Raw genomic sequence first — 26,391 nt, forward strand, 5'->3', positions numbered from 1 at the left:
CGCGGTCGAGATCGTCCACGGCAATCTGCCAGTAGCCGGAGCGAAGGTCAATAGCGGAGAAATAGCGAGCACCGTGGAGGCAGTCAAGTGCGTCATCAATCCGAGGTAGGGGATACACGTCCTTTTTGGTAACCCTATTAAGGCGCCGATAATCCACGCAAAAGCGCCATGAGCGATCCTTCTTTTTGACCAGTACTACAAGTGACGCCCATGGACTATATGATGGTTCAATAATGTTCTTGGCAAGCATTTTGCGAACTTCTGCGTGAATAACTTGACGCTCAGCTGGTGACACTCGATACGGGCGGCGATGACAAAGTGGCACAGACTGTTATGCACGCGCTCATGTGCTCACCAAAGTACTTGCCATTCCACCAGACGTTGGAGCGACTTCACTCGATTACTCGTCCCGCAGAAGGATGATACCGATGCACGAAGTCCATTCGCAATCTAACGACAGCTTGTCGCATTCAAAAGAAGATACAACGTCGCTTAGCTAAACTGAAATCTGGGCGATGAAGTAATATTGTGGGAAAATATTGTGGAGAGCTATGAGAGGCCCACGCTATGTTCGGCGTCGGAAGGCCCTAGCGCTCTTCCGACGCTGACAAGACCACGACATAGTGGAAGATTTCTGTGCTACAGGTATGATTGCGGGACAGCCAATCTGCACAACATTCCTTACTTTTACTACGTTCCAGGCACACGAGGATCACGCATGGATCGGTCGTTTACCACTCAAGAGCTCGACGTGACACTTGCCTTATGTAACTAGTCATCACCTGGCTAAAACGGTATATCTTACCGTATATTGTGCCACTTCAGTGAACTGGCACGAAGTGCATTGATGCACATCTTCAATGAGTTCTGGCGGGATGGAAACATTCCTGAAGAATGGAAGACCAGTCGCCTGGAACCACTCCTCAAACCTGACAATCTCTTCTATAGGTTACTTCATACTAGCCAAACGCGATGGCTAGTTGCATTGGGAAGGTGACGAAATCAATGATCCCCGCCAGACTGTAATGGTACCTTAAACGCTATGAAGTTTACTCAGTTTCTATGGCTAGCTTTCGAAGTCACCAATGCTCCACTGACATCATCGAATTGGTTGCATACGTTCCGCGTTAAAAAGCGTGCAGACAATTATCCGTCGCCATGTTCCTCGACATCGAAGGAGCACATGACAATGTTTTTCTTGGGGCTAGTATCGAGGTTCTGTAAATTTTTGGCCTTGGCGGTCAATTATATCATTTGGCACGCAATTATTTGCATATGCGGTCTGTCTTAGCCAATGTCAAAGACGGCCCAAGAACTTAATGCTTTACGCACCGTGGAGTACCGCAGGGTGGCGTGTTGAGCCTAACAATCTTCAGCATTGTGCTCATTGGTTTCATAGAATGCCTCCAAAAAAACGCTGAAACTGTCAATCTATGATGATGACATCTGCGACTGGGTGTCTGGTGTGACAATTCCTCAAGTGCACACAAGGCGGCAAAATATCTGTGGCATTGAGATCGACGTACCTTCGGGAACAAGGCCTCAGGATTACCCCTGAAAATGTGTATTGGTGGAATATAGCCTAAAGCCATTGACCTCTTTTGCTATATCCAACGATGGAGAAAGGGTCTCTTATGTGAGGACGCACAGGTTTGTAGGGGTCATCAACGACCATGACATCTGTTCGAGTCCCTATGTGGCCTACCCAAAGAAGTGCCTGACAGCCATCTCCGCTATCTTCGAGTTTCTGTGAGGAAACGTCTAGGGTGCTTCTGTGCACGTGGTGATGCAACAGGACCAGGCGCTCTTTCTTGGGCATCTGAGGCACACCTTGAGATAGCTCACCGATACCTGCAAAACTAACACCGGTAGACTCGAAAGCGCTCACGCCCAGGCGCTTCGCGTTTGCCCATGGCTGCCCCGATGTACATTAACATCTGAAACCATTGCAACTGCGCATGATTCCCAGCCAAGATTCACATTGGTATGGAAACGCTAAGAACACACTAAGGCGCCTTTCTCGAACTCCTCTACTAGCTCACCTCACTGCCTCAAGACCGACCACGTGCCTCTTTTTGCCAGACGGTAGTGCCATAGTGGGTATACCTCCCGTTATATTACACAGCTGCAGTGAGCATTCTGTTCCTCAGCCAAAAGTTCAACTGACACTAGGAGGAATTCGAACGAAGGCACAACATTGATCAGCTCTCAAGTAACCTTTACTGCTCTTGCTCTGCAAGCAATACAATGATCACAACAGTATATACACTGATGGTTCAGCCACCGTGGAGGGTTCTGCAGGATCAGCGATTTTCTTGTTGCGAAAATCACCAGCTTGAAGTTCGAAACATCGCATCAGACAGTCGACAGCCGTGGAGCTTGCTGCTCTTCGTCGCGCCCTAAGTATAATTCGAGAAACCACCTAAAAAATAAAGCGTTTTCAGCTACGCTAAGACAGCTCTACATTTCTTGCCTTCCGCCTTACACCGCGGACCCTGTGAACAACTGGTGCCATCAATACAAGAGTTCCTTGTTCGCCTTGTCCAGTAAGCACACGACTTCACTCATCAGGGGCTCCCAGACCACTATGGCGTAGTACGCAAAGGACAGGCCGATGAAGCTACTAGATCTTTTCATAAAGACGCTGTGCAGGAACCGATCCCACTGTCAAGAACACATGCAGCAGCGATATCTCGAGTACTTGCATATGACATTTTACAATCCTTGAAGAAAACACCGAATTTCCAGCTCACACGTCTGCATCAACGTGACCCCTGTCTGCAACTTTATCCTCCAACTGCACTATCCCCAGCCGTGACAACGGTACCTCGACGACTGTGGCTTGGCGTCACGCTTACGAAGTCGTTGGCTCTCCGCATGGGAAGGTAGAATAGTGCAACGTGTGACTACTGCGGCGACGAATAAACTATGAAACATGTTCTTTATCATTGCATCGATACAGCGCACACAATCAGTCACTGACAACTACACTGGCGCGTTTTGACAACAGTCCACTTTTGGAGCAGACAGACCCGGAACGCTGACCCATACAGTCGTCGCATCACAAGACAATCAAGTTACTCTTGAAATTTTTACGTTCGAGTGGCATAGTGCAGAGACCAATTCTCATAGATATTCACGACCTTCTATATATTTTCTTGGGAAGTTTGCTTTTCCCTATGCTTTTCTTTCCATCTTTCACTTCCCCATACCCTTCCAACAGTGCAAGGCAGCAACCGAAATCCTACCCGAGTAAACTCCCTCCCTTTCTTATCCCATTTGTCTTTCCCTCTCTCTACCAATTCGAAGGCATTGACTAATAATGGTCACACTTCCAGTGACCCAAGTTGTATATTCATGTACATATGCAGTTACCCACATCCAGTGCTATTCAACGCTCTAGTCTTACTTGTCTACTCGACTGCAGATCTATTTTGGGTCATTGGCCAAGAATGAGCACATACTCTGTAACACATACTGAGTAGACCATGTTGTCTTTCGGGGCCACATATGCTACTGAATATTTCTTTCCTGCCTTATTTATTTTAGTCTATATCCACTCTCGATAATTGGAGAGGGGTGGGCGTGTAACCACTCAATACAAGTTGCAACCCGACAGCGGTTATTCAGCGACACACCAAAGCAGGGTTAGTATGCTGTTGAATGCTAACCGCAGTAACGATGGAATGTCAATGACAGCCGTCATAGGCTCTCTGATAGTTGTCTCCATCTTTGCACTGGCGTTACGTTGCAACGTTTCAAAACAAGAAAAAAAGAAAACACGGAGGATTTTCCACATATGCTGTGGGAATCGTTTGTACACAAGTATTCCATTAAGAGCAGAATACATGACAAAGCATTTCTGCTTTGTCAGATAGATCATGTCGGAAAGTACAGGAGAAACCGATATTGTCTTTTCTTTGAAAGTTGCTGCTACGACTCGAATGGATGAGAATTTTTTCCCTTTCGCATCCCATCTATCTACGAAACAGCCGTAAAAATCTGGCAGGGGGCCAAAGTTATTATTACAAGCAAACCAATCATGGCGTAAAAACTATGATTCTACGCATTTTCTCGGGCCCCATCATTGCTTCTACGCGAACGCCTTAACATTAACACAAACAAAAACACCCGTCCATTTGTCAAGCAATATTCCAGCAGTTCTGTGTTTGCCCGTGTTTCAAGAATTGTCTTCGTGACGCCGTTCATGTGCTCGTTGATAAGTGTATCAAGTTGCCACCCAGTCTCGCCATTGTAACTGGCGTTGAAGTCCGAGCAGTCCATCCTGTAGACGACACAGCATTGTTCATCCGGTGGCGTGCGGGCTTTCGGCATCGGAAAAATGTTAGGCTGTTTGTCATCATCACCTTCATCATCAACTTGCTACGCGCACTGCAGGGCAAAGGTCTCTCCCACATTTCTCCAACTGCCCAGGTCATGTACTAATTGTGGCCATGTTGTCCCTGCAAACTTCTTAATCTCATCCACCCACCAAACTTTCTGCCGCCCCCTGCTACGCTTCACTTGCCTTGGAGTACAGTCAGTAACCCTTAATGACAACCGGTTATCTTCCCCCCTCATTACATGTACTGCCCATGCCCATTTCTTTTTCTTGATTTCAACTAAGATGTCAATAACTCGCGTTAGTTCCCTCACCCAATCTTCTCTTTTCTTATCACTTAACGTTACACCAATCATTCTTCTTTCCATAGCTCGTTGCGTCGTCCTCAATTTAAGTAGAACCCTTTTCGTAAGCTCCAGGTTGATGCCCCGTACGTCAGTCTGTTTGTACATGGTTTTAAATACAGTTCGAACGCCTAACAGCCGCAAAGCTCTGAGCACAGCGTCAGATGAACCACGAAAATATGGAATGCAAGCATGTGAAGCCGACTCTTCAGCTGTGATGCTGCGAATACTTCGCATGTGGCTTAGTGTATCTGTAATATGTATAAGGCACGTGGGTCAGAAAAGAAGAAGACGATGGGCACGTATCGGTCCGAACGTCACGAGTCCTCAAGGATCGTAACCCGAGCTGCGATCGAAGGAGAAGCGACGCTCCAGCATTATCGACGTGGTTCTGGGCCAAGAAGCTTGTAGCGTCAGCGTCGCATTGGCGACAGGTGCCATCGCAGTTCGGTCAAGTCCGTGACGCTGGCGGTCCTAGGTGTGGCCGTCGATCTCGGCGACGTTCGAGCGAGGCTCGTTAGACCTGCTGCTGGGCACTCCAGGAAGGATGCCCCTTCAGAGGCAGACCAGCACGTACGATTCTCCCCGGGGCGTTTCGTCAGCACTCGAAGAAGTAGCGGCGCAGCAAAAGGCTAGGGTTGCCTGACTTTTCCATAGAGAACGCCTAGAATTATCGTGCACGAGGATAAGGACATGTCCAGGTTATATAAAAAGTGCTACCATTCCTTCATTGAGTTTCATTTTGAGTCAATTAGGTTTAGAGTTTCGTGTGTAATTAAGGTATGTTTGTTGTGTTGCTCTGCGTCTCCCAACCCCATTTCTAGTAATATCCGCACCCCCCGAGATCGGGGACACACGACAGTATCGTAGACAAAGCACTCTGGTTAATTCCGTTTCTTCCAAACGGCGGGTAATGCAATAGCGTGAAGGAGCCCGTGTCGCAGAAAATGCGGTGCCCTTGTCAGATAGCAAGGGTACTAGCCACCCGGAAGTGCCGCGTGCCAGAGCTAACATGTACTCATCAACCCAACATAATTCGGTACATTGACCCCGGCGCTCCCCTTCTACCCGGGTTGATTGGGCGGGGGCATTCCGTTCGGGCAAATAGTTATTCCGGACAAGGGGGCTTCTGTGGTGCAGCACAACTGAGTTACTGCACTGAACACACAAACAGCAATGTCGGTCTTGCAGGACACGAGCCTGGCAGGCCCTCGGACTGCCTTAGCATAAAAGAGGTCAAGGCATACAACTATGGAGACTACCAAAAGCATCCGCAGAGCAGGCGGCCAAACGAGGATGCTCCACGACCGGCTTCGGCTCTGGGTTTCACTGAGTCAAACAAAACCCTGTGGATGGACTGGCACACAAGGCTAAGTCTAGCGACTTTTGGAGCATGCATCATAACTTAAAGGGGAGCTTTCCACTTGACTGATCAATAAATCGGGCCAGAATGAACCCAAACATCAAGAAACTTCTTGTCGCCCGGGTGATTCCGCTCCCGGATAAGATGGAACCTGACCTCCTTCTGTGCTATCGCAAGCACTTCTTGAAGGCCTGGCGCCCGTCTCCCGAACAACGCCTCGCATCATGCCAACATAACTTGGTATGAGCACACGACAAGAATAAGCACGAACTGGTTGATCGTCTGATTGCGCAATGGGTGCAAAAATTTAACACTCTGATATGGAACACAAGCAGATTAAAGAAAATAGCAATCCTTTGGAGGCGACCTGCAGGAAGCAAACGCTGCGCAATGATATCAACCGAATCCTCAGGACCACCACATAAAGGATACACTCCACGAGCCGAGGTGGCTGTGAAGCGCCTGTAACTCATCGGCACGCATCCTCGCGCCACGCGCTACATGAACGTAGCTCGTCTGGCGCGATGAAACCAGCCGTAATGAGCTACCAGCTTGACCTGTGGATTGACAAATTGTACCTTTAGCAATGCGGGGGAGACCTGGGCTGAAGATATCAACTATATCCAGGATTGGAGTTGAAACTACATCGATGCCAGGGTGAACCTTGCTGAGGCATTCTAGAGAACTTGGCAGCCACCGCATAATTGGTTGGCGGTGAACCTGAGTCACGCACACATTGGGAAATTGTGCTTTGCGAAAACACGCGGAGTCGGGTACTAAGAAAAATGAAGTAAAGCTTCGAGTCAGGGGCATATCCTAGTTAAGAGCGACCTGGGTCCGCCTCACGTGGAGTGCAGTAATCATGATGCCCAAGTCGAGAATTCCGAGGCCTCCCTTATTTTTGGGCAACTTAAGCACCTGCCGACCTACAAAACCAGTTGTCTCGTTACAGAGGGAACGAAAGTGGACCCTCTCCGAGATAAGCTTGGTTCGGTTTGGAACAGGAGAGACACGCCACGTACATAAGGAAGGAAAACAGAAATGAGCGAAGAATTGTCGCTCGAGCCGTCAGTGGACCTGACAGCGCGCTGAATTCCTGAATCCTGGTTTCAAGCCCCTCCTTAGCCTGCTGCCAATTTTCAGAAGACAGACTTCCTGGATCGAATAAGAAACCTTGAAAGCGCCACCGCGTTTTCACGGGAAGATCATAAACGGGCTGCGGGCTGGACGGAGTGGAGTTGAAGTAAATGGCTGGGCTTTTCGACCTATTCAAACTTGCACCACTCACCCCGCAGTAACTGTCCATGACATCCAAGACGGTGCAAGCTGATGTTTCGTTCGGGATGACAACCTACAAGTCATCCGCACAGGCAAAGAGTGCAACCAGAGGGGAACATGGTGGGAGTAGGTACCTGCCAATTCTTCTGTCACCGGACAACCTCTGCAAAAGTGGTTCAAAAGTGAGCACGTAGAGGAGAGAAGAGAGAGGATCCCCCTGCCGTACACGTCATCCCACAATGAACGCCTCCGAGACGCGATCCTGCATAACAGCAGAAGTAGGCCGGGAATAGAAAGCTTGGGCCATCTGCTGAAAGCCTACGCTAAAACCAGCCTCTGTACAGAACCCCGAACAGGCACCTATTGCTAATGATGTCGGTGTGGCGTTGGCGTCCCGCGTCCAACTTCGACATCGTTTCGGCAAAAAGATTTTTGAACGACACATGCCCAGGCCGTTTATTTAACTCAAGAAATTCACTGAAATAATTGAATTTCTCAAGCTAAAATATGTGGAAAAGTCGTAAACTATGACTTACGTACAACCTACAGACATGAGAACCCTGGGATTTTATAGCCCCTATACGACAAAACATAATTCTGTTACGCGAAAGGTGAAACACACACATTTTCCAGCATTTCTACCATTCACAAACAAGGCGCGGCGTCCGCCATTAGCGCGCACCAGCGTCGGGGTCTCCTAGGGACCACGGAGCGGCGCGCTACCAGGTTCCTTGCAATACCTCCCGCTGGCGCTCACCTCCGTCGCATCGCGGCGCATGCTAGAAGCGGCGTCTCTACGAGAAAGCGCGCCTCTGTGCACAGCGTTCGCGGCTAGCGTTTCCCGGTAAACACTACGACTACATACGCTAGTTGCCGCGAAGCGTGAGAAGCAGTCAGGGATCTCTGAACGCTATCGCGTTCCACTCGTAAAGGCGAATCATAAGCGTCTTCCAATTTTTATGCGAAGCATATTACTAGAGCTCAACCCAGCTCCTCAGGCGCGGCGGTGTCGCCTTCAAGGCTGACCACGTGACACCGTGACGTCACGACAGAGGACAAACGGGGCTCCAACTCGCGCCGTCGCTCGCGGCGTCGCGGTGGTATATAAGCAGCTGCGCTTGCCTCTGCTAGACACTCGCGAGGTGAGATGCCTCCTGGAGACAGAGCTGCTCGTTGGAATGAGAAGCGAAGGTTGCGGCGTGCTACAGAGACTGTTTCTAGGTAGCTTTGCTGCGGCGCAGCGACTACGCGCCCCGCATCGGACGCGGTGAGCGTCGAGCAACGCAGCGTTCGGCGCGACAACGAAATGTGCTCCTGAGCAAGCGCCGTACGCCTGAGCCGACGCCGACGACACCGGCTTTTCTGCTACACGAGCTCCTTAACGCTGTCGCGTTAAATTAAAGGCTAGTATGTTTCGCATCCTGGGCTTAACCTTAGCTAAGCCACAGCCAGTTTTTGTTAGTCCATGCGACTATAGGAGGTCAATCGACGACAGACGTCACAGAGGGACCTACGTGCGTGTGACATCACAAGCTTAGGCTGTGCAGGGTGGTGCGAGTCATGCCTCACCACACTCCCACTATCGTAGGCTTTGCGGAAGACGGCTGCGTTAACCGGATACCTTTCGCCCCAACGTACTGTCACATCTGGAAACTGGAAAGGTTAACTGCCACTGCTGTCTGTCTCGCACGTAAATCTAACAGTTGAGTAGACGTCATTAGGCGACAGGTGTGTGGCATGCGAATTTGTCTTCTGCACTGTGACAAAAGTGCCATCTGTGTAGCGGCAGTATACATTCCGATAGGCAAGAGTAAAGACGTCTTCTATGAACTTTCTGCATACTCCATTAACAGGTCAGCTAAAGTTATCGATACGGGAATCCACATCGGGCGACCTTCTATCTGTTCGTGAATTCTTTATATAAGCAGGAAAAATGACGGCAAGAGAGAAAGGGAAGAACCCAGGACTGGTAAATGGCTCCGGCCAAACTAAATAAGGCTAGCTTCAAACAGAGCTAAGAAATATCACGATGTATTGAACCAGCAGCGAAGTGCTTGTTTCTAATGTGCAGTCATCCTTCAGGCGTTTCTCATAACATGTGTACGTAAGGGGATCGCAAGTTCCTGAAGGAGGACATGACATCGAACGCACCATAACCTCGTCATCGCGAAGCTGATCTTACCGCGCACCACGCTAACACATTCCTTCGAATTTATAACCTTGAAGTATTCCATACGAAAAGCGCCTTCAGATTTTTTATCAGAAACCTTGACAAGCCGTTTGTGGGTGACTCAACTGAAGACAGAATAGGCCGCACGATCCAACTCTTCTTGTCACCTTTTAGAAGCTTATATGCTATTCGCGTAGCTCCCTCACGCGAAAAAGGATGGCGGTCTAGTTTCTCATAGAGCCTTCCTTTTCTTTTTGTTCTAACCATTTCGTTTTGCCGTCATTTTTCACGCTGATATATAGAAATACCGAATAGATAGAGGGTCGGCCGAAGTGGATTCCCGTATTGATAACCCATGCTGACCTGTTAACGGAGTACGCAGAAAGCTAACTGATGAATTCTTCGCGCTTCCCCATTGGAATGTACTGCCGCTACATGGACGGCACTTTTGTGACAATGCAGAAGAAAAATTCGCATGTCATGCACCTGACGCCAAATGCCACAGGACTGGTAAATGGCCCTAGCGAACGTAAAGAAGGCTAGATTCAAACAGAGCTAAGAAATATCACGATGCGTTCATCAAGCAATGAAGTGCTTGTTTCTGATGTGCAGTCATCCTTCAGGCGTTTCTCATAACATGTGCACCTAAGGGGATCGTACGTTCGTGACGAAGGACATGACATCAAACGCACCACAACCTCATCATCGTGAAGCTGATCTTACCGTGCACCCTGCTAACACATCCCTTCGAATTCATAACCTTAAAGTATTCCATACGAAAAGCGCCTTCAGAATTTTTACCAAAAACCTTGACAAGCCGATTGTGGGTGACTCAAGCGAAGACAGAATAGGCCGCACGGGGCAACCGTTCCTGTGACCTTTTAGAAGCCTATATGCTCTTCGCATAGCTCCGTCACGCAAGAAAGGGTGGCGGTCTAGTTTCTTATAGAGCCTTCCTTTATCTTTTAGCCTGTGAAAATTGTATACCAAGCAAATGCAGTTGATGAAAAATTGGCACAGGCGAAAAATGAAACCGAAATTGCTTCATGGATGAATAGGATATATTTTGCACTATTAGACCATTTGTGTAGTGACGATGTCAACAGCACATATGGTAGAACGTCTATGTATAGTTCCTTTTTTTTTTAGAACATTGTTGAGTGAAGGCAGTGGAAACACGTTGAAAAAATGTGAATTTCCCTGGCTTTTGCAAATCTTTTTTGTTGCCATTGGAAGCGGACTGATCACGCCTCACAGACATTTATATAGATGTAGTCGTTTGAAAGCTTGTCCATCGCAATAACAGTGTGTTCTTTAAGCAATTTTTTCAAGACGCATGGTTGACATGAGAACAAACCAATGAGCAAAGTTACATCCGCGCGCTGAAAATTCTTGTGAGCGTGGAAACATTACGAGACACCATTCAGAAAACATTGAAGCATTATAGAGGGAGACATAACTATCATACACCGACAGAAACAATGCAAATTTGCCCGCTGTCGTACTTATTGACGCCGATAAATTTCTTGCGTGCATTTAGAAAAGTAGTTTGAAAGATATTACAGAAAGAAGCGCCGCTACATTTCAAGTTTATGAACTACATCTATGGCATTTCATGTTCCCCTATTAAAACTATATATGGCATTTTACGTGCCAGAACTACGATCTCATAATCAGGCGTGCCATAGGGGAGGACTCAGGAATCATTTCGACTACTTCAATTCCTTAACGGGCACCTAAATCTTATACACGGGTGATTTCGTATTTCGCCTCCCTCGAAACTCGTCCGCCGTGCCCAGGATTCGATCCCGTGATCGCGTGCTGAGCCGCTCAACACCACAGCCACTAAGCAACCACGGCGGGCTCAGCAATACGAAGCCTCGAAGTGCAAAAGAACAGCTAGTAGCTAAAAATATTGTGTTCCAATGGCGAATAAATTAAGCCGAAGAGAAAGGACCGTAAAAAAAAAGAGTGCGCGGCTGCTACTTATCAAAATGCCGATCGTGGACCCGCATGCGCATCGATGAGCCGACAGAAAGCCTGTATCGATGAAATGATCGTGATTTGGTGAGAAAATTTCGCGTCGTGGGTTCTTAACGCATCGTAAAAATTTCACGAGCGACAGACAGGACCGAAATCAAGGAAACTAATTGTGTAGGTGCTAGCCGCCTTCAAATACTTTAAAAAGCAGAATAGAGACTGTGCGTAAAAACGTCGCACTGAATCGTCGGCGAGAGAAAGATTTTGAGGATACGCTCTAAAATTCATGTTGTTTGTTGCCCTTGGAATCTGCATAGTGAGAGCAGCTCCTGATTTCTTATTGTTGACAAAAAAAAAGAAGATGGAGCGACTGATTCATTGACTGAATCCCAACCGTACGTAGCTGAATTGGATGTCCCGATCCTGGAAAGTTCCGGTAGAAATTCTTCACGTAGCACAATCTGCAGCCTATCATAAGGGTGCGTAAGAGCAGAAATATGAACGATGCCATTAGCCGGCTCTCAGTTCTTAAAAGTTCTTTACACTTTCACTAAATCACTGCAACGTCAGCAGCCACGCTCAACTGTTTCAGCCTCCAACTCTCCTCCAAGAAGCGCATGATCCTCATACCTTTCAATAAGTCCATCAGAACAAAGTGCCTAGTTCATCAGTCTACATCACTGCAAACACAGACGTTTACATTGAACAACTCTCTATGTAGCTAGCGTTTGGGCACTTATCATTTCTTTCGCCGTGGTGGCTTAGTGGCTGTAGCGTTCCGTTGCTAAGTCCGCGGTCGCGGGGTCGAATTTTGGCCACCGCAGTCGCATTTTAATGGGTGCGAATTGCAAAAAAAAATAAACTCGTGCACCGTGCATTGGCTGCAGGTGTAAATGAACCTTAGATGGTCCAAAATTGTTCCGGAGTACCCCAATACGCTTTGTCTGATGATCACATCATGGTTACGACACGTAAAATGCCAGATGGATTTTTTTTTATTTTTACAGCGTACGCAGTTATGGGGTCGTTCCAATGGTTGGCGGTGGTGTCTGCCGCCAGCAGTGCCCGTCGCAGCAATGGCCAGGAAATCGAAAAGAAAAGAAAAGATACCCAGCTGCCACCGTGATCGAACCCAGGCCTCTAGCTCGGGAGGCAGGTACCACTGCGCTACCACTGCGCTTGATAGCTGCCGCTAACTATGGCCATTATATTTACAGTCACGTCACGAGCAAGATGCAATTATTTGCAGATAACAAAAAACTTGATTCGCTGCGTATACTAGAGCCAATACTAGTGCCAGCTAAAGGTTCCTTTTAAGAGGAAGCTTTAGCTCCGGTGCTCATATCTACATACAGGTAAAAGGAAAATTCGTTTTTCTCGGCAACCACAGCGCCAAATTTGACGAGGTTTGTTGCATTTAAAACAGAAGCTTATAACCTAGTGACTGTTGGTTTCGAATGTTTGAGTTAGGTCCTAAATGTTTTATTGAAAATTGGCCCCATCAAAAATTTGCAATAAACGAAGCTATAAAGTTTACAACTATGTAACTCAACAATGAAAACGATAATGCAATTCTGTGAATTGCATCCGATAGTAAACCTAAAACCGACGGAATTGATATGTTACACATGAATCTAAGAAAATTAGTAGTATGAAAAAACAGCTTTTCCAAAACCCTTGTAACCAGCGTAAAAATTTCAGGTAAGATGTAAAATGACACACCTTATTTGTCAGCTTTGTATGATCTAATGGATGCCGTTTACAGAATCGCAATATCGGTTCTTGATGAAGAACTTTGAATTTGTAAACTTGATGCTTCTATTTTTTTCAGGTGGTCGAATATTTGAAAATATTTTTAATAAAACTCAGGCCCTAAATCGAAATTCAGCTTACAACAATCACTAGAATTTAACTTTATCTCTCAAATGAAACAAACTTCATTAGAATCGGTCAGGAGGTTATCTCAGAAACACGTTTTTGCGTTTTACATGTATTTGAATAAGCCGCGTCGGAGTTTGGCCTGAGCTAACGCTCCCTCTTAAGGCGGCCGAGCTATTAAGGTCGCTGTTAATGAAACACATGCATTGTGCTCTACCTTCTTTCTGCATGCCACAAAATATGTCCCCTTTATAACACGTGTGAGAGTCGAGTATCGTGTGACCAGCCCGTGAGGCTTTTAAGTGACCATTGTTGAAAGAGCGCCTTGAGTCTGCCTTGCGCTACTCGGCGTTCACGTACTGGTACCGGTTCGCGGAAGTAGCCTTTCAACTTACTGGTGGCACCATCTTGTGCCCGCTAGCAAGCACACTACTATTTGCAATGGCTGCTCTCCGTTGTGCAGCTTCATGATTGTGACGACGCGCACTTGCGAAATTGTGACATCTGCAGCTGCAGCCGCCTGCTTTGCAACCCCCGCCCCCCTCGTTGGCACCATTACAATATACTAAGTGTCATTGCGCACCGCTTTTGATTAAGCAGGTCATCGAAGATGGCAATGCTTTTCTGAAAATTCCCAGAGACACTGCCCACCTGAAATGCAGGGAATGCGTCATATAGTGAACTGTCGCCGTTGGTACATAAATTGTGCGCTATAAGGTATAACAATTCAAATGTGAACATTAGGCTTTGTAATAGCGTTATGTAGAGTCAACAGTGCCACAGTGCCACGTAGTTACGGAAAAGTGAAAATCTGCTGCTTTCTTAACATTGCCGTGTTAAGAGCACAAGGACCCGTATTCATAATTTTCTAGCAACAACGCAGCTATAAAGTGCATCTTATCTCATTAAAAATTTACGCAGAAATATTTTATCTCACCTGTGTGCCTTCCGCGTCAAAACAGCACGAAAAGTGTCACCCGACCTAATGTTGGCGAGGTGCCCTGCATGATCCCTTTTTGACAGAAGGTCCCCCTGTTCAAACATATTTCCGCCTAAATGTTCTCAGCAAACGTACGCGCAGCCAGTCGTTTCCATAGACTTCTCGCATAAAGGCTGCAGTGCACACACCATATACATCGATCGGTATACTGCTCTCCCAGAAGAAGCCATAATTATTAAAGGGAAATCAGACATCCACCCGCTCGTAGCAAATGCTACGTAAGGGTGGATGCTACCTTACGGGTTCCCACAGAACTACTACGTGAAACACTTGCCTTTGCTTCGTGTGTTGTCGACAAATTCGACTTCGCCCTGCCATCTGCTAGCCGCCTGGTTAGCTCAGATGGTAGAGCGGCTGCCCCTAAATGCGGTAGTCCCGGGTTCGAGTCCCGGGCCAGGACGAATTCTTCTTCAACTCTGATGCTTTTCTTTCGAGGAACCCGTATGGGTTTCCTTTGTAGCTTTTGCTACGAACGGGTGGATGTCTGATTTCCCTTCATTAATTACTTCTCTCCACCTTGCGGGTTTCCGCAGAACTACTACGTCACGAAGAAGCCATGCGTAAACCGTCGCAGGTGCAATGACGTCGGTTCCCCGTATCCGTCATGATATTTTAGAAAGAGCATCACGTCTGGGCTAGGCATCTCGTGAGCATCGGACATGATGCAAAGGTCGCCATCTCGGATGTACCTGAGACGACGGTGACCTTCCTACCAGACGAAAGTGCAGAAGTAGTTTGCAGAAATAGACTTCTCGCATAAAGGCTACAGTGCAAACACCATTCACATCGATCGGTATACTGCTCTCCCAGAAGAAGCCGTACATAAACCATCGCAGGTGCAGTGACATCGGTTCCCCGTATCCATCATGATATTTTAGAAAGAGCATCACGTCACGGCTAGGTATCTCGTCAGCATCGGACATGATGCAAATGTCGCCATCTCGGATGTACCTGAGACGACGGTGACCTTCCTACCAGACGGAAGTGCAGAAGTAGTTTTCAGGGGGCTCACTGATCACCTCGGTCATATTTGTAAAGTCAACCGATATCGGGACAATCTTGTGCGCGCACTTATGAAAATATCCGGCGCTCAAGTTCGAGCCGACATATAGTGTCTTTTCCATGCCGGAATAGGTGTAAGTTGATTCGACAACGAGATAATAGCCGACAGCATCACCTAGCTCTTTGCCGCGAATGTCTAGAAGGCCCAGCTCGGTGTTGAATATCAGACCGCTGATTATTGTGCTTCGCCTCGAACGGCGTCGTATAAGACACTCGGAAAACGACATTTCGAAGGCTTGATTAAACCGAAAGGTGTTGGGAATTGAGAAGTCAAGTACATTCCAGCCCCTATTGCAGACGCATGTCGAGTTCTCTCATCCCGGCATTCTAAATACCGAAAATCATTCGCATGAAGAAGTATAGTACTCATGCTTGCCGCAGAAAGTTTTGCTGATATTTCTGACGCGTCACTCACAGCTTTTCCAGGAAAATCCTGTTTCCTGGTTGCACAGAGGGCAGCCAGATAGAGGGCACCGGGAACAACTTATTTTCTCACCTTTCGGTCCATTGTCTTGCATGTGGGGTGTAGGTGGAAAGCGCAGAAGAGTATTGGAGCAGAAAGGACACCGAAGAAACAAAATCTGGTCAGTAACGTTCTAAGCCTGAGATTCATGACATTTACACATAACGCAGGGCACATCGCCCCTTTTCAATTCATCGGCTCTGATCCGAGCGAAGGGGATCGCACACGGGCAGCAAATTCAGACACAATACACCCCTTCATGTCAAGCAGATTTGTCGGATTGACTTCTCATATCAAAGAGTGCCTGATGACATAGGCTTCGGTCATCGAATTCCTTTCCGAATATTGAGGCTTTAGTGGGAATATCAGAAGATGGGCGCCTCCTGCAAGGTGCGTGCTGCTAGGATGCTTAGGTGCCGTATGTGAAGCGACATGCATCGTTTCTTCTGCTTGCAAATTTTTCTGTCAAGCTTGTCTTTACGGTTTTTCTGTTAGCGTGTTTTGTTTCTGGTCGCGTTAATGCGATACACATCCCACAGGTAACGCCGGAAGAAGTAAAGAAAGCCTTGGGAAGTATGCGAAGGGGCAAGGCAGCTGGGGAGGATCGGGTAACAGCAGATTTGTTGGAGGATGGGGGGCAGATTGTTCTAGAGAAACTGGCCACCCTGTATAAGCAATGCCTCATGACGTCGAGCGTACCGGAATCTTGGAAAAACGCTAACATAATCCTAATCCATAAGAAAGGGGATGCCAAAGACTTGAAAAATTATAGACCGATCAGCTTACTGTCCGTTGCTTACAAACTATTTACTAAGGTAATCGCGCATAGAATCAGGAACGCCTTAGACTTCTGTCAAGCAAAGGACCAGGCAGGATTCCGTAAAGGCTACTCAACAATAGATCATATTCACAATATCAATCAGGTGATAGAGAAATGTGCAGAATATAACCAACCTTTATATATAGCTTTCATTGATTACGAGAAAGCATTTGATTCTGTCGAAACCTCAGCAGTCATGGAGGCATTACGGAATCAGGGTGTAGACGAGCCGTGTGTAAAAATAGTGAAAGATATCTATAGCGGCTCCACAGCCACCATAGTCCTCCATAAAGAAAGCAACAAAATCCCAATAAAGAAAGGCGTCAGGCAGGGAGATACGATCTCTCCAATGCTATTCACAGCGTGTTTACAGGAGGTATTCAGAGACCTGGATTGGGAAGAAATGGGGATAAAAGTTAATGGAGAATACCTCAGTAGCTTGCGATTCGCTGATGATATTGCCTTGCTTAGTAACTCAGGGGACCAACTGCAATGCATGCTCACTGACCTGGAGAGGCAAAGCAGAAGAGTGGGTCTAAAAATTAATCTGCAGAAAACTAAAGTAATGTTTTACAGTCTCGGAAGAGAACAGCAATTTACAATAGGCAACAAGGCACTGGAAGTCGTAAGGGAATACATCTACTTAGGGCAGGTAGTGACTGCGGATCGGTATCATGAGACGGAAATAATCAGAAGAATAAGAATGGGCTGGGGTGCGTTTGGCAGGAATTCTCAGATCATGAACAGCAGGTTGCCATTATCCCTCAAGAGAAAAGTGTATAACAACTGTGTCTTACCAGTACTCACCTACGGGGCAGAAACCTGGAGGCTTACGAAAAGGGTTCTACTCAAATTGAGGACGACGCAACGAGCTATGGAAAGAAGAATGATAGGTGTAACGTTAAGGGATAAGAAAAGAGCAGATCGGGTGAGGGAACAAACGCGAGGTAATGACATCTTAGTTGAAATCAAGAAAAAGAAATGGGCATGGGCAGGACATGTAATGAGGAGGGAAGATAACCGACGGTCATTAAGGGTTACGGACTGGATTCGGAGGGAAGGGAAGCGTAGCAGGGGGCGGCAGAAAGTTAGGTGGGCGGATGAGATTAAGAAGTTTGCAGGGACGGCATGGCCACAATTAGTACATGACCGGGGTTGTTGGAGAAATGTGGGAGAGGCTTTTGCCCTGCAGTGGGCGTAACCAGGCTGATGATGATGATGATAATGATGAATACGATACACATGCGTACCGTGCATTTTCACAATGAGCGGATCTCGCACGGCTTCTGCTCTCGTTAATGCCATACCGTCCTCCTCTGGCTCACAGTCTAATGACATTTAGACGCACTTGACATTTCAAAGTAGAGTTCTGTAAGTTCGAGAACCTGTGTACACGTCGCTTTTTCTATAGCAGTTTATCGCCGACGGACTATTCTTCTGGGCGTCGCGTATCTCTCCACAATTTCATTTCGCAGTGCATTACTGCAACGAATAAATGCACACAAATACGTTTCTGAAATGAGTAGCCGCAATATAAAGGGCAGAACCAATTAACGTATCTCTGCGTGAACATTTTCATTGCACAGTCAGTTCTTGTATTGGGCGTTTTACGTAACTTGTGCCAAGGATTAAAAAACAAATAACGTACTTAGCCGCTGCTGAATGAAACCAACGCCGTATAGTTTGTCATCATGCGGCGCTCTTTAGAGTATTTTTTCGTATTCCACTTAATTAGTTTGTGAAGTTAAGGGCCCAGACAGTTTTGTTACGTTGTAGCGGGCATGTCAATATGGCCGATCCAACATTTCGGGGCAGCGTACATGCTCGCGATTTTTCTCGGCGTTTAAAGAAAGCCCGCGAAATACGAAATAAAACCAGTTGACTGCGCTCGTGCGCTATCGTACTTCAGCGCTATCAATGGTGCATCGAGCCTATCACTTATCAATAACGACGGCGCTTGCTTTCCCGGCCCCACCGTCAAAGGTGATGGCGCACTGTGAAGCCGATGCCTGGAGCCGCGGCCGTTTACTTCGCCACGGTCCGTGCGCACGGTTCTTTCGCATGAACAGTAACTGAGAGCGCTGTAGTACGACAGCGCAGGAGCGCACTCACGTGGTCTTACTTCATACTTCGTGGCTTTTTTTAAGAAAACCGAAAAAAACCACCTCGCAGCATGTACGTTGCCAGAAAATATTGGATCGCGGTCATTTGTTAACACTCTCACAATGCAACGAAGCGTACTTTACCCGATAGTGCGCATTAAAATATTACATAATTCATCTTAGTTAATTAGGTGTCTAAGTGGACTATAAAGAAAGTATTCCAAGGAGCACCACAAGACGGTAAACTATATGCAGTTGGTTTCAATCAGCTGCGGCTAACCACATTTTTCAAATCCAAGTTACGTGAAACACCCTGTATATCGCGTTCGTCAGCAATTAATCAAAGTATGGTTTATTTCTTGTACTTTTAGTTAGGTGTTCCAAGAAAGGCGGCCATACAAGGAGCAGTCACAGCTTCCTTTTAAAACTATAAGCTTACTTTGCCTCTTACCGCAGCACAAGCGCCCCTTGCGGGGGCCGGCTGCTGCTTGCTACCATCATTCCACGCAGGCAACAGTTTGGGCCACTAGGTATGCGGCGCTATTTATGTGGCACAAGAGAGCAGGCAACTTGGTCCAGACCGTACATGAAACGTGGAAATGATTCACATCGTATGCGCTAATTATAGGGCAGCTGCCCAGAATGCGCATACGGTGCTGTGCACTTTAACGAAAGGACACTCAGGACAAGAGGCTAGAAGGTAAATGACAGAAAGACATCGGCAGTCGGCCTGGCGAAAGCATCAAGACAATGTATCTGAAGCATCAATTGTTTGTTTTTAGTCCAGGTGTGCGACTGTCGAGAAATTCACAGCTGCCATAGGAATAACCTCTATCAGTTAATTCTGCCGGGACCACGGCTGTTGCTCACTGTGTTGAGGAACGTATACTCATGTTTTGTAGATCATATTTCGTACTGCGATAATGTCGATTCGAATCCGAACAGCTTACGGTGGCACATATTTCGGAGAGAAATTAGGCGCTTCCTTGCTGGTAACCTTCCTCTTACCATGGATCCGACTAGGCGAAAAACATTTTTTTTCCGTTTGACAACTTACACATTCGACAGCCAAAAGCTGTTTTGAAGGGGAAGAGACACCAAGAAAACATTTTCAATCTCAAACGGTCTCACGCAAATGCAGACACACCTGGCAACGAATGAGCGCACATACTTTAAATAAATTTAATTAAATTCTGCGTTTTTGCGTACGAAAACCAAGGTCTGATTGTCACTTATGCCGTAGGGGCATGTGAAATAACTTCGGCTATTTGACTCATTAAAGTTCAGCCAATGCCCGGTACAAGGGTGTTTTCGCATTATTCCCCAATCCAGACGCCGCCGTCACATCCGGAATTAGGCCTCGTGAACGCTTGTTCAGCAGCGCAACGCCATAGTCAATAAGCCATCACCTCGCGTATAGAGCACACCAAGCTTCTAGAAAAACCAGATAACCGAGCACAGGGGCCCTGTTGCAAGAATTACAAAAAGGAATCTGACGAGAAAGAAGGCCTCCTGGAGGACAAGCGAGAGAAAAGAAAATGGTCTCGAACAACGCCGTGAATTGCTTAAAACGCTTCTGGGCTTCGCCTGTTTCATTCGGTACGACTGCAGAAAGACCACGCGGTGCCTCCGAAGTTACACGGCTGTTGAACCATCACTGAGGATCTTTTTCCTTGGAGAAATTCAATACTCTTTCTATAGCGAGGCGCAACACCACAAATTGCAGCACATGTGCTTCGGGAATGCGCCATTTTCTAACAATGGCTGAGGGTGTGGTCGATAATACCGTTTGCGCACCAACCATACACCTACTGAAAATGGGAAAGGCTACCCCAAAGCCTTATGGTGACGTCGCCACCCTTCATCCGTTTTATGTTAGAATTTTACTTGCTCATTGCTATCCATCCCTAAAAAGCTCCCTCACAATCGAGGTAACAGCAGAGAAAGCAAAAGGCTACATTGCCCTCCCATCCACTAGATTCTTCACCATGACACCCCACTTCCATTTCCCTTCCTGCGAAGGATGAATAGACCAGAGTGGAAGCAGTGACTTAAAACATGAACGAGACGCTTTCAAACTCACTATATGTTCATTATTTCTTCACAAACGTGTGCAGAAGTTCTAACTTGGTTCTAGCATGTCGGCGGTGTGCAATTAAGGACAGATTTATTCTGCCAGTCCAATTATGCAGTCAAAATTTCTGAACAATTTCGAGATTTTCACTTGGTAATTCGTCATGTTGAAGGATTTTTGGTGTCCGTTGTTGAAAGTTACCGCGTTGTGTGTCTCGGTCTACTTGGCGTTCACATACTAATTGCACTCCACCGAAATGGCCTTCGAACGTAATGATGGCACAATTTCGTGCCAGCTAACATGCATACTGGTCTTTCCAAGGGTTGCTTTCCGTGGTACGCTTTGTTGATTGTGATGACGCGGACGTACGAAATTGTGACAACCTCGGCAATTGCAGTCGCCTGCATTGACAGGGATTCACATCATTAGAATGCAGTAATTCTTATGGTGCCTCGCTTTTGATTAGGTCAGTCATCGAAGGTGGCAATCCTTTTATGAAAATTCGCAAAGGCCAAGTCCACCTAAAATCTAACGAATGCATCATATGGAGAACTGTCGCCGCTGGCAAATAAGTTGTCTGCTATAAGCTTTACTAATCTAAAGGTGAAGTTTAGGGTTCGTAACAGAATTGTTTAGAGCCAGCAGTGTCGTGAAGCTATGGAAAAGTGATAAAGTTCTCCCTTATTAAGATTGCTGTGTTGAGAGTACAAAGCCTCATATTCACATTTTTCGAGCAGTAACATATCTATAAAGTGCAAAAACCTCATCCCCTTAAAAACTTTACGGCGAAATTTCTTTTCTCACCTGTATGCCTTCCGCTTCAAAACACCATGAACAATGCCACCCTGCGTATCGTGGTGATGTGCCCTGTATGATCCACATTTCACTGAACGTCCCCGTGTTCCACATGTTATTCACGTAAGTGGTTGTAAAGGGTGTCTCCAAACGGAGACGCAGCGAGTCGTTTCCGTAGACTTCTCGCATAAAGGCTACAGTGCACACACCACTGACATTCACCGGCACACTGTTCTCCCAAAAGAAGCCGTACATAAACCATCGCAGGCTCAATAATATCGGTTCACCGTATCCGTCATGATGTTTCAGGAAGAGCACCACGTCTCGGCTAGGTATCTCGTCAGCATCAGACATGATGAAAAGGTCGTCATCGCTGATGTTCTTGAGACGACGGTGACCTTCGTACCAAACGGATGTACGGAGGTAGTTTTCGGGGCCCCACGGATTGCCATCGTCGTAGTTGTAGAAGTCCACCGATATCGGGACAATCTTGTGCGCATGCTCACGCAGAAATCCGGCACTCAAGTTCGAGCGGAGGTGGAGTGGCTTTTCCACGCCGGAAAAGGCGTAAGTTGATTCGACAACGAGATAGTAGTCGACAGCATCGCCCAGCTCTTTTACGCGGATTTCCAGAAGGTCTAACTCGTGGTTGAATACCATTCCGCTGATTATAGTGCGCGGCCTCGAACGGCGTCGAATATTGCCCATGGAATACCAAATTTCGAAGGCTTCGGTAAACCAAACGGCGTCGGGAATGGAGCAGTCCAGCCCATTCCAGCCCTTTTTGCAGACGCATGTCGAGCTTCTCGTTCCTGAGATAGTTCCTTCCGAAAAGCATTCGGTTACATCCTGATACGCATCATGAACTATGGCATTCGTGCTTGCAGCGGAAAGGTCTGCTGATATTTCTGATGCGTCGTTGACAGCTATCCTGCGAAAATCCTCTTTCCTGTTTGCACTGAGGGCGCCGTGAAAAGTTTGTTTGCCCACCTTTTTGTCCACTGTCGTACTTGTGTGGTGCCGGTGGAAAAGGCTGAAGAGTATTGTAGCATAAACGAAGCTGAACAAGCACAATCCGGTGAGTAACGTTTTAAACGTGAGACGCATGGCAGTCACTGGCTACGCTCGCGATGTTACCTTTAGATTAATCGCTTATCCGCAGGAAGGCGAGCGCACAGGGGAAGCACATTCAGACAAACTGTACACCGTTACATCAAGCAGATTGCTCGAATTGACTCTACGGGTCTCGCAGAAACGATACGTCCATTACAGGCGCAGAGGAGTTTGTGATGACATATGTTTCGCTCTTCCCATGCTTTAATGAAGACTGAGGCTGTACTGGGAATGTCAGGCGAGGACCGTCTACTGCAACGTCACAGCTGCGGGTATGCTTAGGCGGCGCGTGGGAAGCGACATGCATCATTTGTTTTGCTTGTCATTTGTTCTACCAAGCTTCAGGTTATGGCTTTCCGTTAGCGCTTTCTTTTTCTGCTAGTTCAAAACAAAGAAACGTGCGTGCCGCGCTCCCTGATCTCTCGTTAATGCCAAACGGTTTTGCCCGGTCGCACAGGCTAGTACGATTTTTAATGAAGGACGCACTTGATATTTCCGAGCAGAGTGCGGTACCTTCAGAAAGGTACGCTAACATCCCTCTGTACATAGCTGTCGATTGTCGTCGGACTGTTCGTGTGCGCGTCGTGTATATTTTGGCAACTGCATTTTGTAGAAGTCCCTATTTTCGAGGACTAAATGCGCATAAATGCGCCTTCTAAATGAGTACCAGCAATAAAAAGAGAATAAGTTAACGTATGTCTCCTTGAACAATGACATTGCACAGTGGGTGTTTATATTTAGCGTTCGTCAGCAATCCCTCAAAATATGAATTATTTCCTGTATCATAATGCCATTTAGTTACAAGTGGCAAAAAAGCCGGCCGTACTAGGAGCTGTTAGAGCTTCCTTTCAAAACGAAACTTGCTTTACCTCTTACCGCAACACACACGCACTTTGCGGGTGCCGCCTATTGATTGGCACTGTCATTTCACGTAGACAACAGTTTGGGCCACTAGATAGATGACGACGAAGTGTCTCCTTGGCAGAACACTTGTTCGCCAAGAACACTCCCGCGGCTGCAGGCCATCACTGTCAAGAAAGAGAAGAACCGAGACGTCAGCTCGCTGTTTGCCGAGCGCTGTTCGAAAGAAGCCATCGCTGTTGTCCCTGGTTCCTGCTTGCCTCGACAGAGTGACCGTTTCGTTGACCTGCAGTGGCGTTTTGGCTGAGTATCGGGTGGTTTAAGGTGTCTCAATAACCGTATTTTAGTCCCTGTTTGATTGGCATTCCTTGCGTCAGCCGTCTTGAGCTGATGTCGGCCAGTTCTCCTGGCCAGGCGCGATCCGCCTGGTCAGCATCCCTGCCACCTAATGAATTGCCCATAGATTTATTTTTTTGCAGTGGCGTCAGCACCATTCCTGTGGCGCTTGTGCCTACCACTGGAGGTTCCATCAGGATCACAATTCCAAAGGCTGTCCAGAAGGTACTCGAGGCCACGTCTAGCCACTTCCAGACCATCACTGGTGTGCGAGCGTTCGGACGGGGAGGTATAGTGTGTCGTTCACCCGACCAGACCTGTGTAGAAGACCTCTTGAATTGCACTTCATTCGCATCCGCCCCGGTGAGTGCTTTTATTCCGCCTCACCTTGCGTGCACCAAGGGTCTTGTACGGGGCGTAGACTCCCGATTAAGTCCTACTGAAACCCTGGACAAGCTATCCGCAGCAGGCGTCATTGCCATCTACCGTTGCAATCGACTGGCCAATAACGAGAGGGTTCCGACACAATCTGTTATTGCAACGTTTGTGGGCACATCATGTCCATCTTAAATAAAGGTGTGGCCTCTTGTGTTCCGTGTAGAGCCGCTTGCGTCACGTCCAATCCAGTGTAAGAATTGTTGAAGATTCGGGCACAGTGCAGGAGGATGTAAGTCTAGCTTGCGTTGCCGCACTTGTGGGGATGGTCATTCTTCAAGTGAATGCTCTACTCAATCTCCAAAGTGCTGCCTCTGTGGGGGAGAACACCCAGCGGACTATTCGCACTGCTCAGCTCGCGCTCAAGAAATACAAATTCTTGAAATAATCGACCGCCGTCGTTGCTCCCGAAGAGATGCAATTTCAGTTATCAAAGACAGGGCCTTCGGATACTCTGGTGTTACAGCGCGCAACACTCCAAGCATGGATATTAACCTCTCGGAAGCAATTGACTCTGCTGTGGAAAAAGCAATGGCTAAAGCAATGGATAAATTGATATCCAGTCTCTCTGATTGCTTAGCGCAAATAATTTCCAGTCACATGATGCAAATAATGCAGCCCACTAGGACACCAATGCAGTGCCCAGAATCTAACGCCACACCTCGAACGCCTAGCAACGAGATAGAGACACCTTCCACAGTTGCAGAATATTCCACAGACACTACTCCGCTAGTCCAAACACGCGAGGATGAGCCCTCTTATTCAGACACTGCTATTGTCACAGACATGGAACTTGACACTCGAGCTCCCAAACGTATGGGGTCCCCAGTTTCAAAAACTATGAAACCAAAATCAAAAAAGAGTCAACCAACTCCTGTGCTTACAGAAAGTATTCTAAAGGCGGCAGTTGCCGCTGCTGTGCGTTCAACACCATTGGACAGTTGAAAGTGCTGCAGTGGAACTGTCGTTCTATATTTTCAGCTTCAACAGATTAATCTTGCCTATCTATTCAATTCGATCCAGATATCTTACTTCTTCAAGAAACGTGGCTTTCACCAGAGAAAAATTTTCATGTAAAAGGTTTTCGGTCCTTCCGATTAGATAGAGACTCGCGAGGTGGAGGATTAATGATACTTGTTTCCAGTAAAATTTGTCACAAGGCAAAAATTTCTTTTCAAATCATGGACTGCGACTGTGAAATTTTGGCCATAGATTTATGTCTCCCAGGATACCATCCATTTTCAATTATAAATGCTTATTTCCCCAGCGGTGTGCAAAGTACACGTCAACTTGATACGGCTGTGGCTGCATGTAGAAAAGAAATTTTGTTTGTAGGGGATTTCAACTCGCATCACGTGTCGTGGGGACACAAAACAGATTTGTGTGGTAAGCGACTTTGGGAGTGGACTATTGATAGTCACCTTTCATGTCAGAACACAGAACAAGTAACGTTTGTTAGAGGACCCTTCCGTTCAGTGTTAGATTCGACATTTTGTAGCGCTGGCATCAAGGTTTTGTCGTGGGTAGCGGTTGAATCAGCAACCAACAGTGATCATCTTCCTGTGTCATTTGAAATCAATTGTCAAATAACATCATTAGATTACCGGGCATGCACATTTATGGACCATACGAAATTTAAGACTTTCTTGCGTTCTGCCCTTTCGAAACTTGCCAATGCCAATGATAAGGAAATCGCTCCTACCATTTGCTCAATTCTAGAGGATTCCCGGAAGCAAGCTGAATTTGTCATCCCTTCGGCTAAAGGCACCGCTTGTCGTTGGTGGAATAATGAGTGTACGCGGGACTACAGAAAAGGAAGGCCGCTTGGAAAATGCTTCTACATAATCAGTGTCCGACCAATTGGAAAAATTATCAGTTTCATGCTGGTGTATTTAGGCGTACTGTTATTCGAGCCAAAGAGGAATATGATATTAGACATTACGATTACCTATCTAATTCAAAAAATAAGCGTGCT

The 26,391-nt window shown here is 47.0% G+C and overlaps 1 protein-coding gene across 1 annotated transcript; it reads right to left on the minus strand.

The window, feature by feature from the left end:
- Positions 1-2,514: 2,514 nt before the first annotated feature.
- LOC135907621 (beta-1,4-mannosyl-glycoprotein 4-beta-N-acetylglucosaminyltransferase-like) lies at positions 2,515-22,331 on the minus strand. Its single transcript, XM_070522001.1, has 3 exons — positions 21,888-22,331; positions 7,338-7,400; positions 2,515-2,664 (listed from the first exon to the last, which is right to left on the minus strand). The coding sequence occupies exons 1-3, from the start codon at positions 22,329-22,331 to the stop codon at positions 2,515-2,517; spliced, it is 657 nt and encodes a 218-aa protein (XP_070378102.1).
- Positions 22,332-26,391: the final 4,060 nt, after the last annotated feature.

The sequence above is a fragment of the Dermacentor albipictus genome, chromosome 7 (assembly GCF_038994185.2).
Source record: "Dermacentor albipictus isolate Rhodes 1998 colony chromosome 7, USDA_Dalb.pri_finalv2, whole genome shotgun sequence".
Taxonomy (NCBI): Eukaryota; Metazoa; Arthropoda; class Arachnida; order Ixodida; family Ixodidae; genus Dermacentor; species Dermacentor albipictus.

Excerpts from the sequence above, each read along its gene's own strand:
- LOC135907621 (XM_070522001.1), bottom strand. The coding sequence starts at position 22,331 with ATGGTATTCAACCACGAGTTAGACCTTCTGGAAATCCGCGTAAAAGAG. Across the intron at positions 7,401-21,887 it reads AGAACAGTGTGCCGGTGAAT|GTTGTCATCCCGAACGAAAC; the intron begins GTCAGTGGTGTG and ends GATGACTTGTAG. Across the intron at positions 2,665-7,337 it reads TCATGGACAGTTACTGCGGG|TGGGATCGGTTCCTGCACAG; the intron begins GTGAGTGGTGCA and ends TGTTCTTGACAG.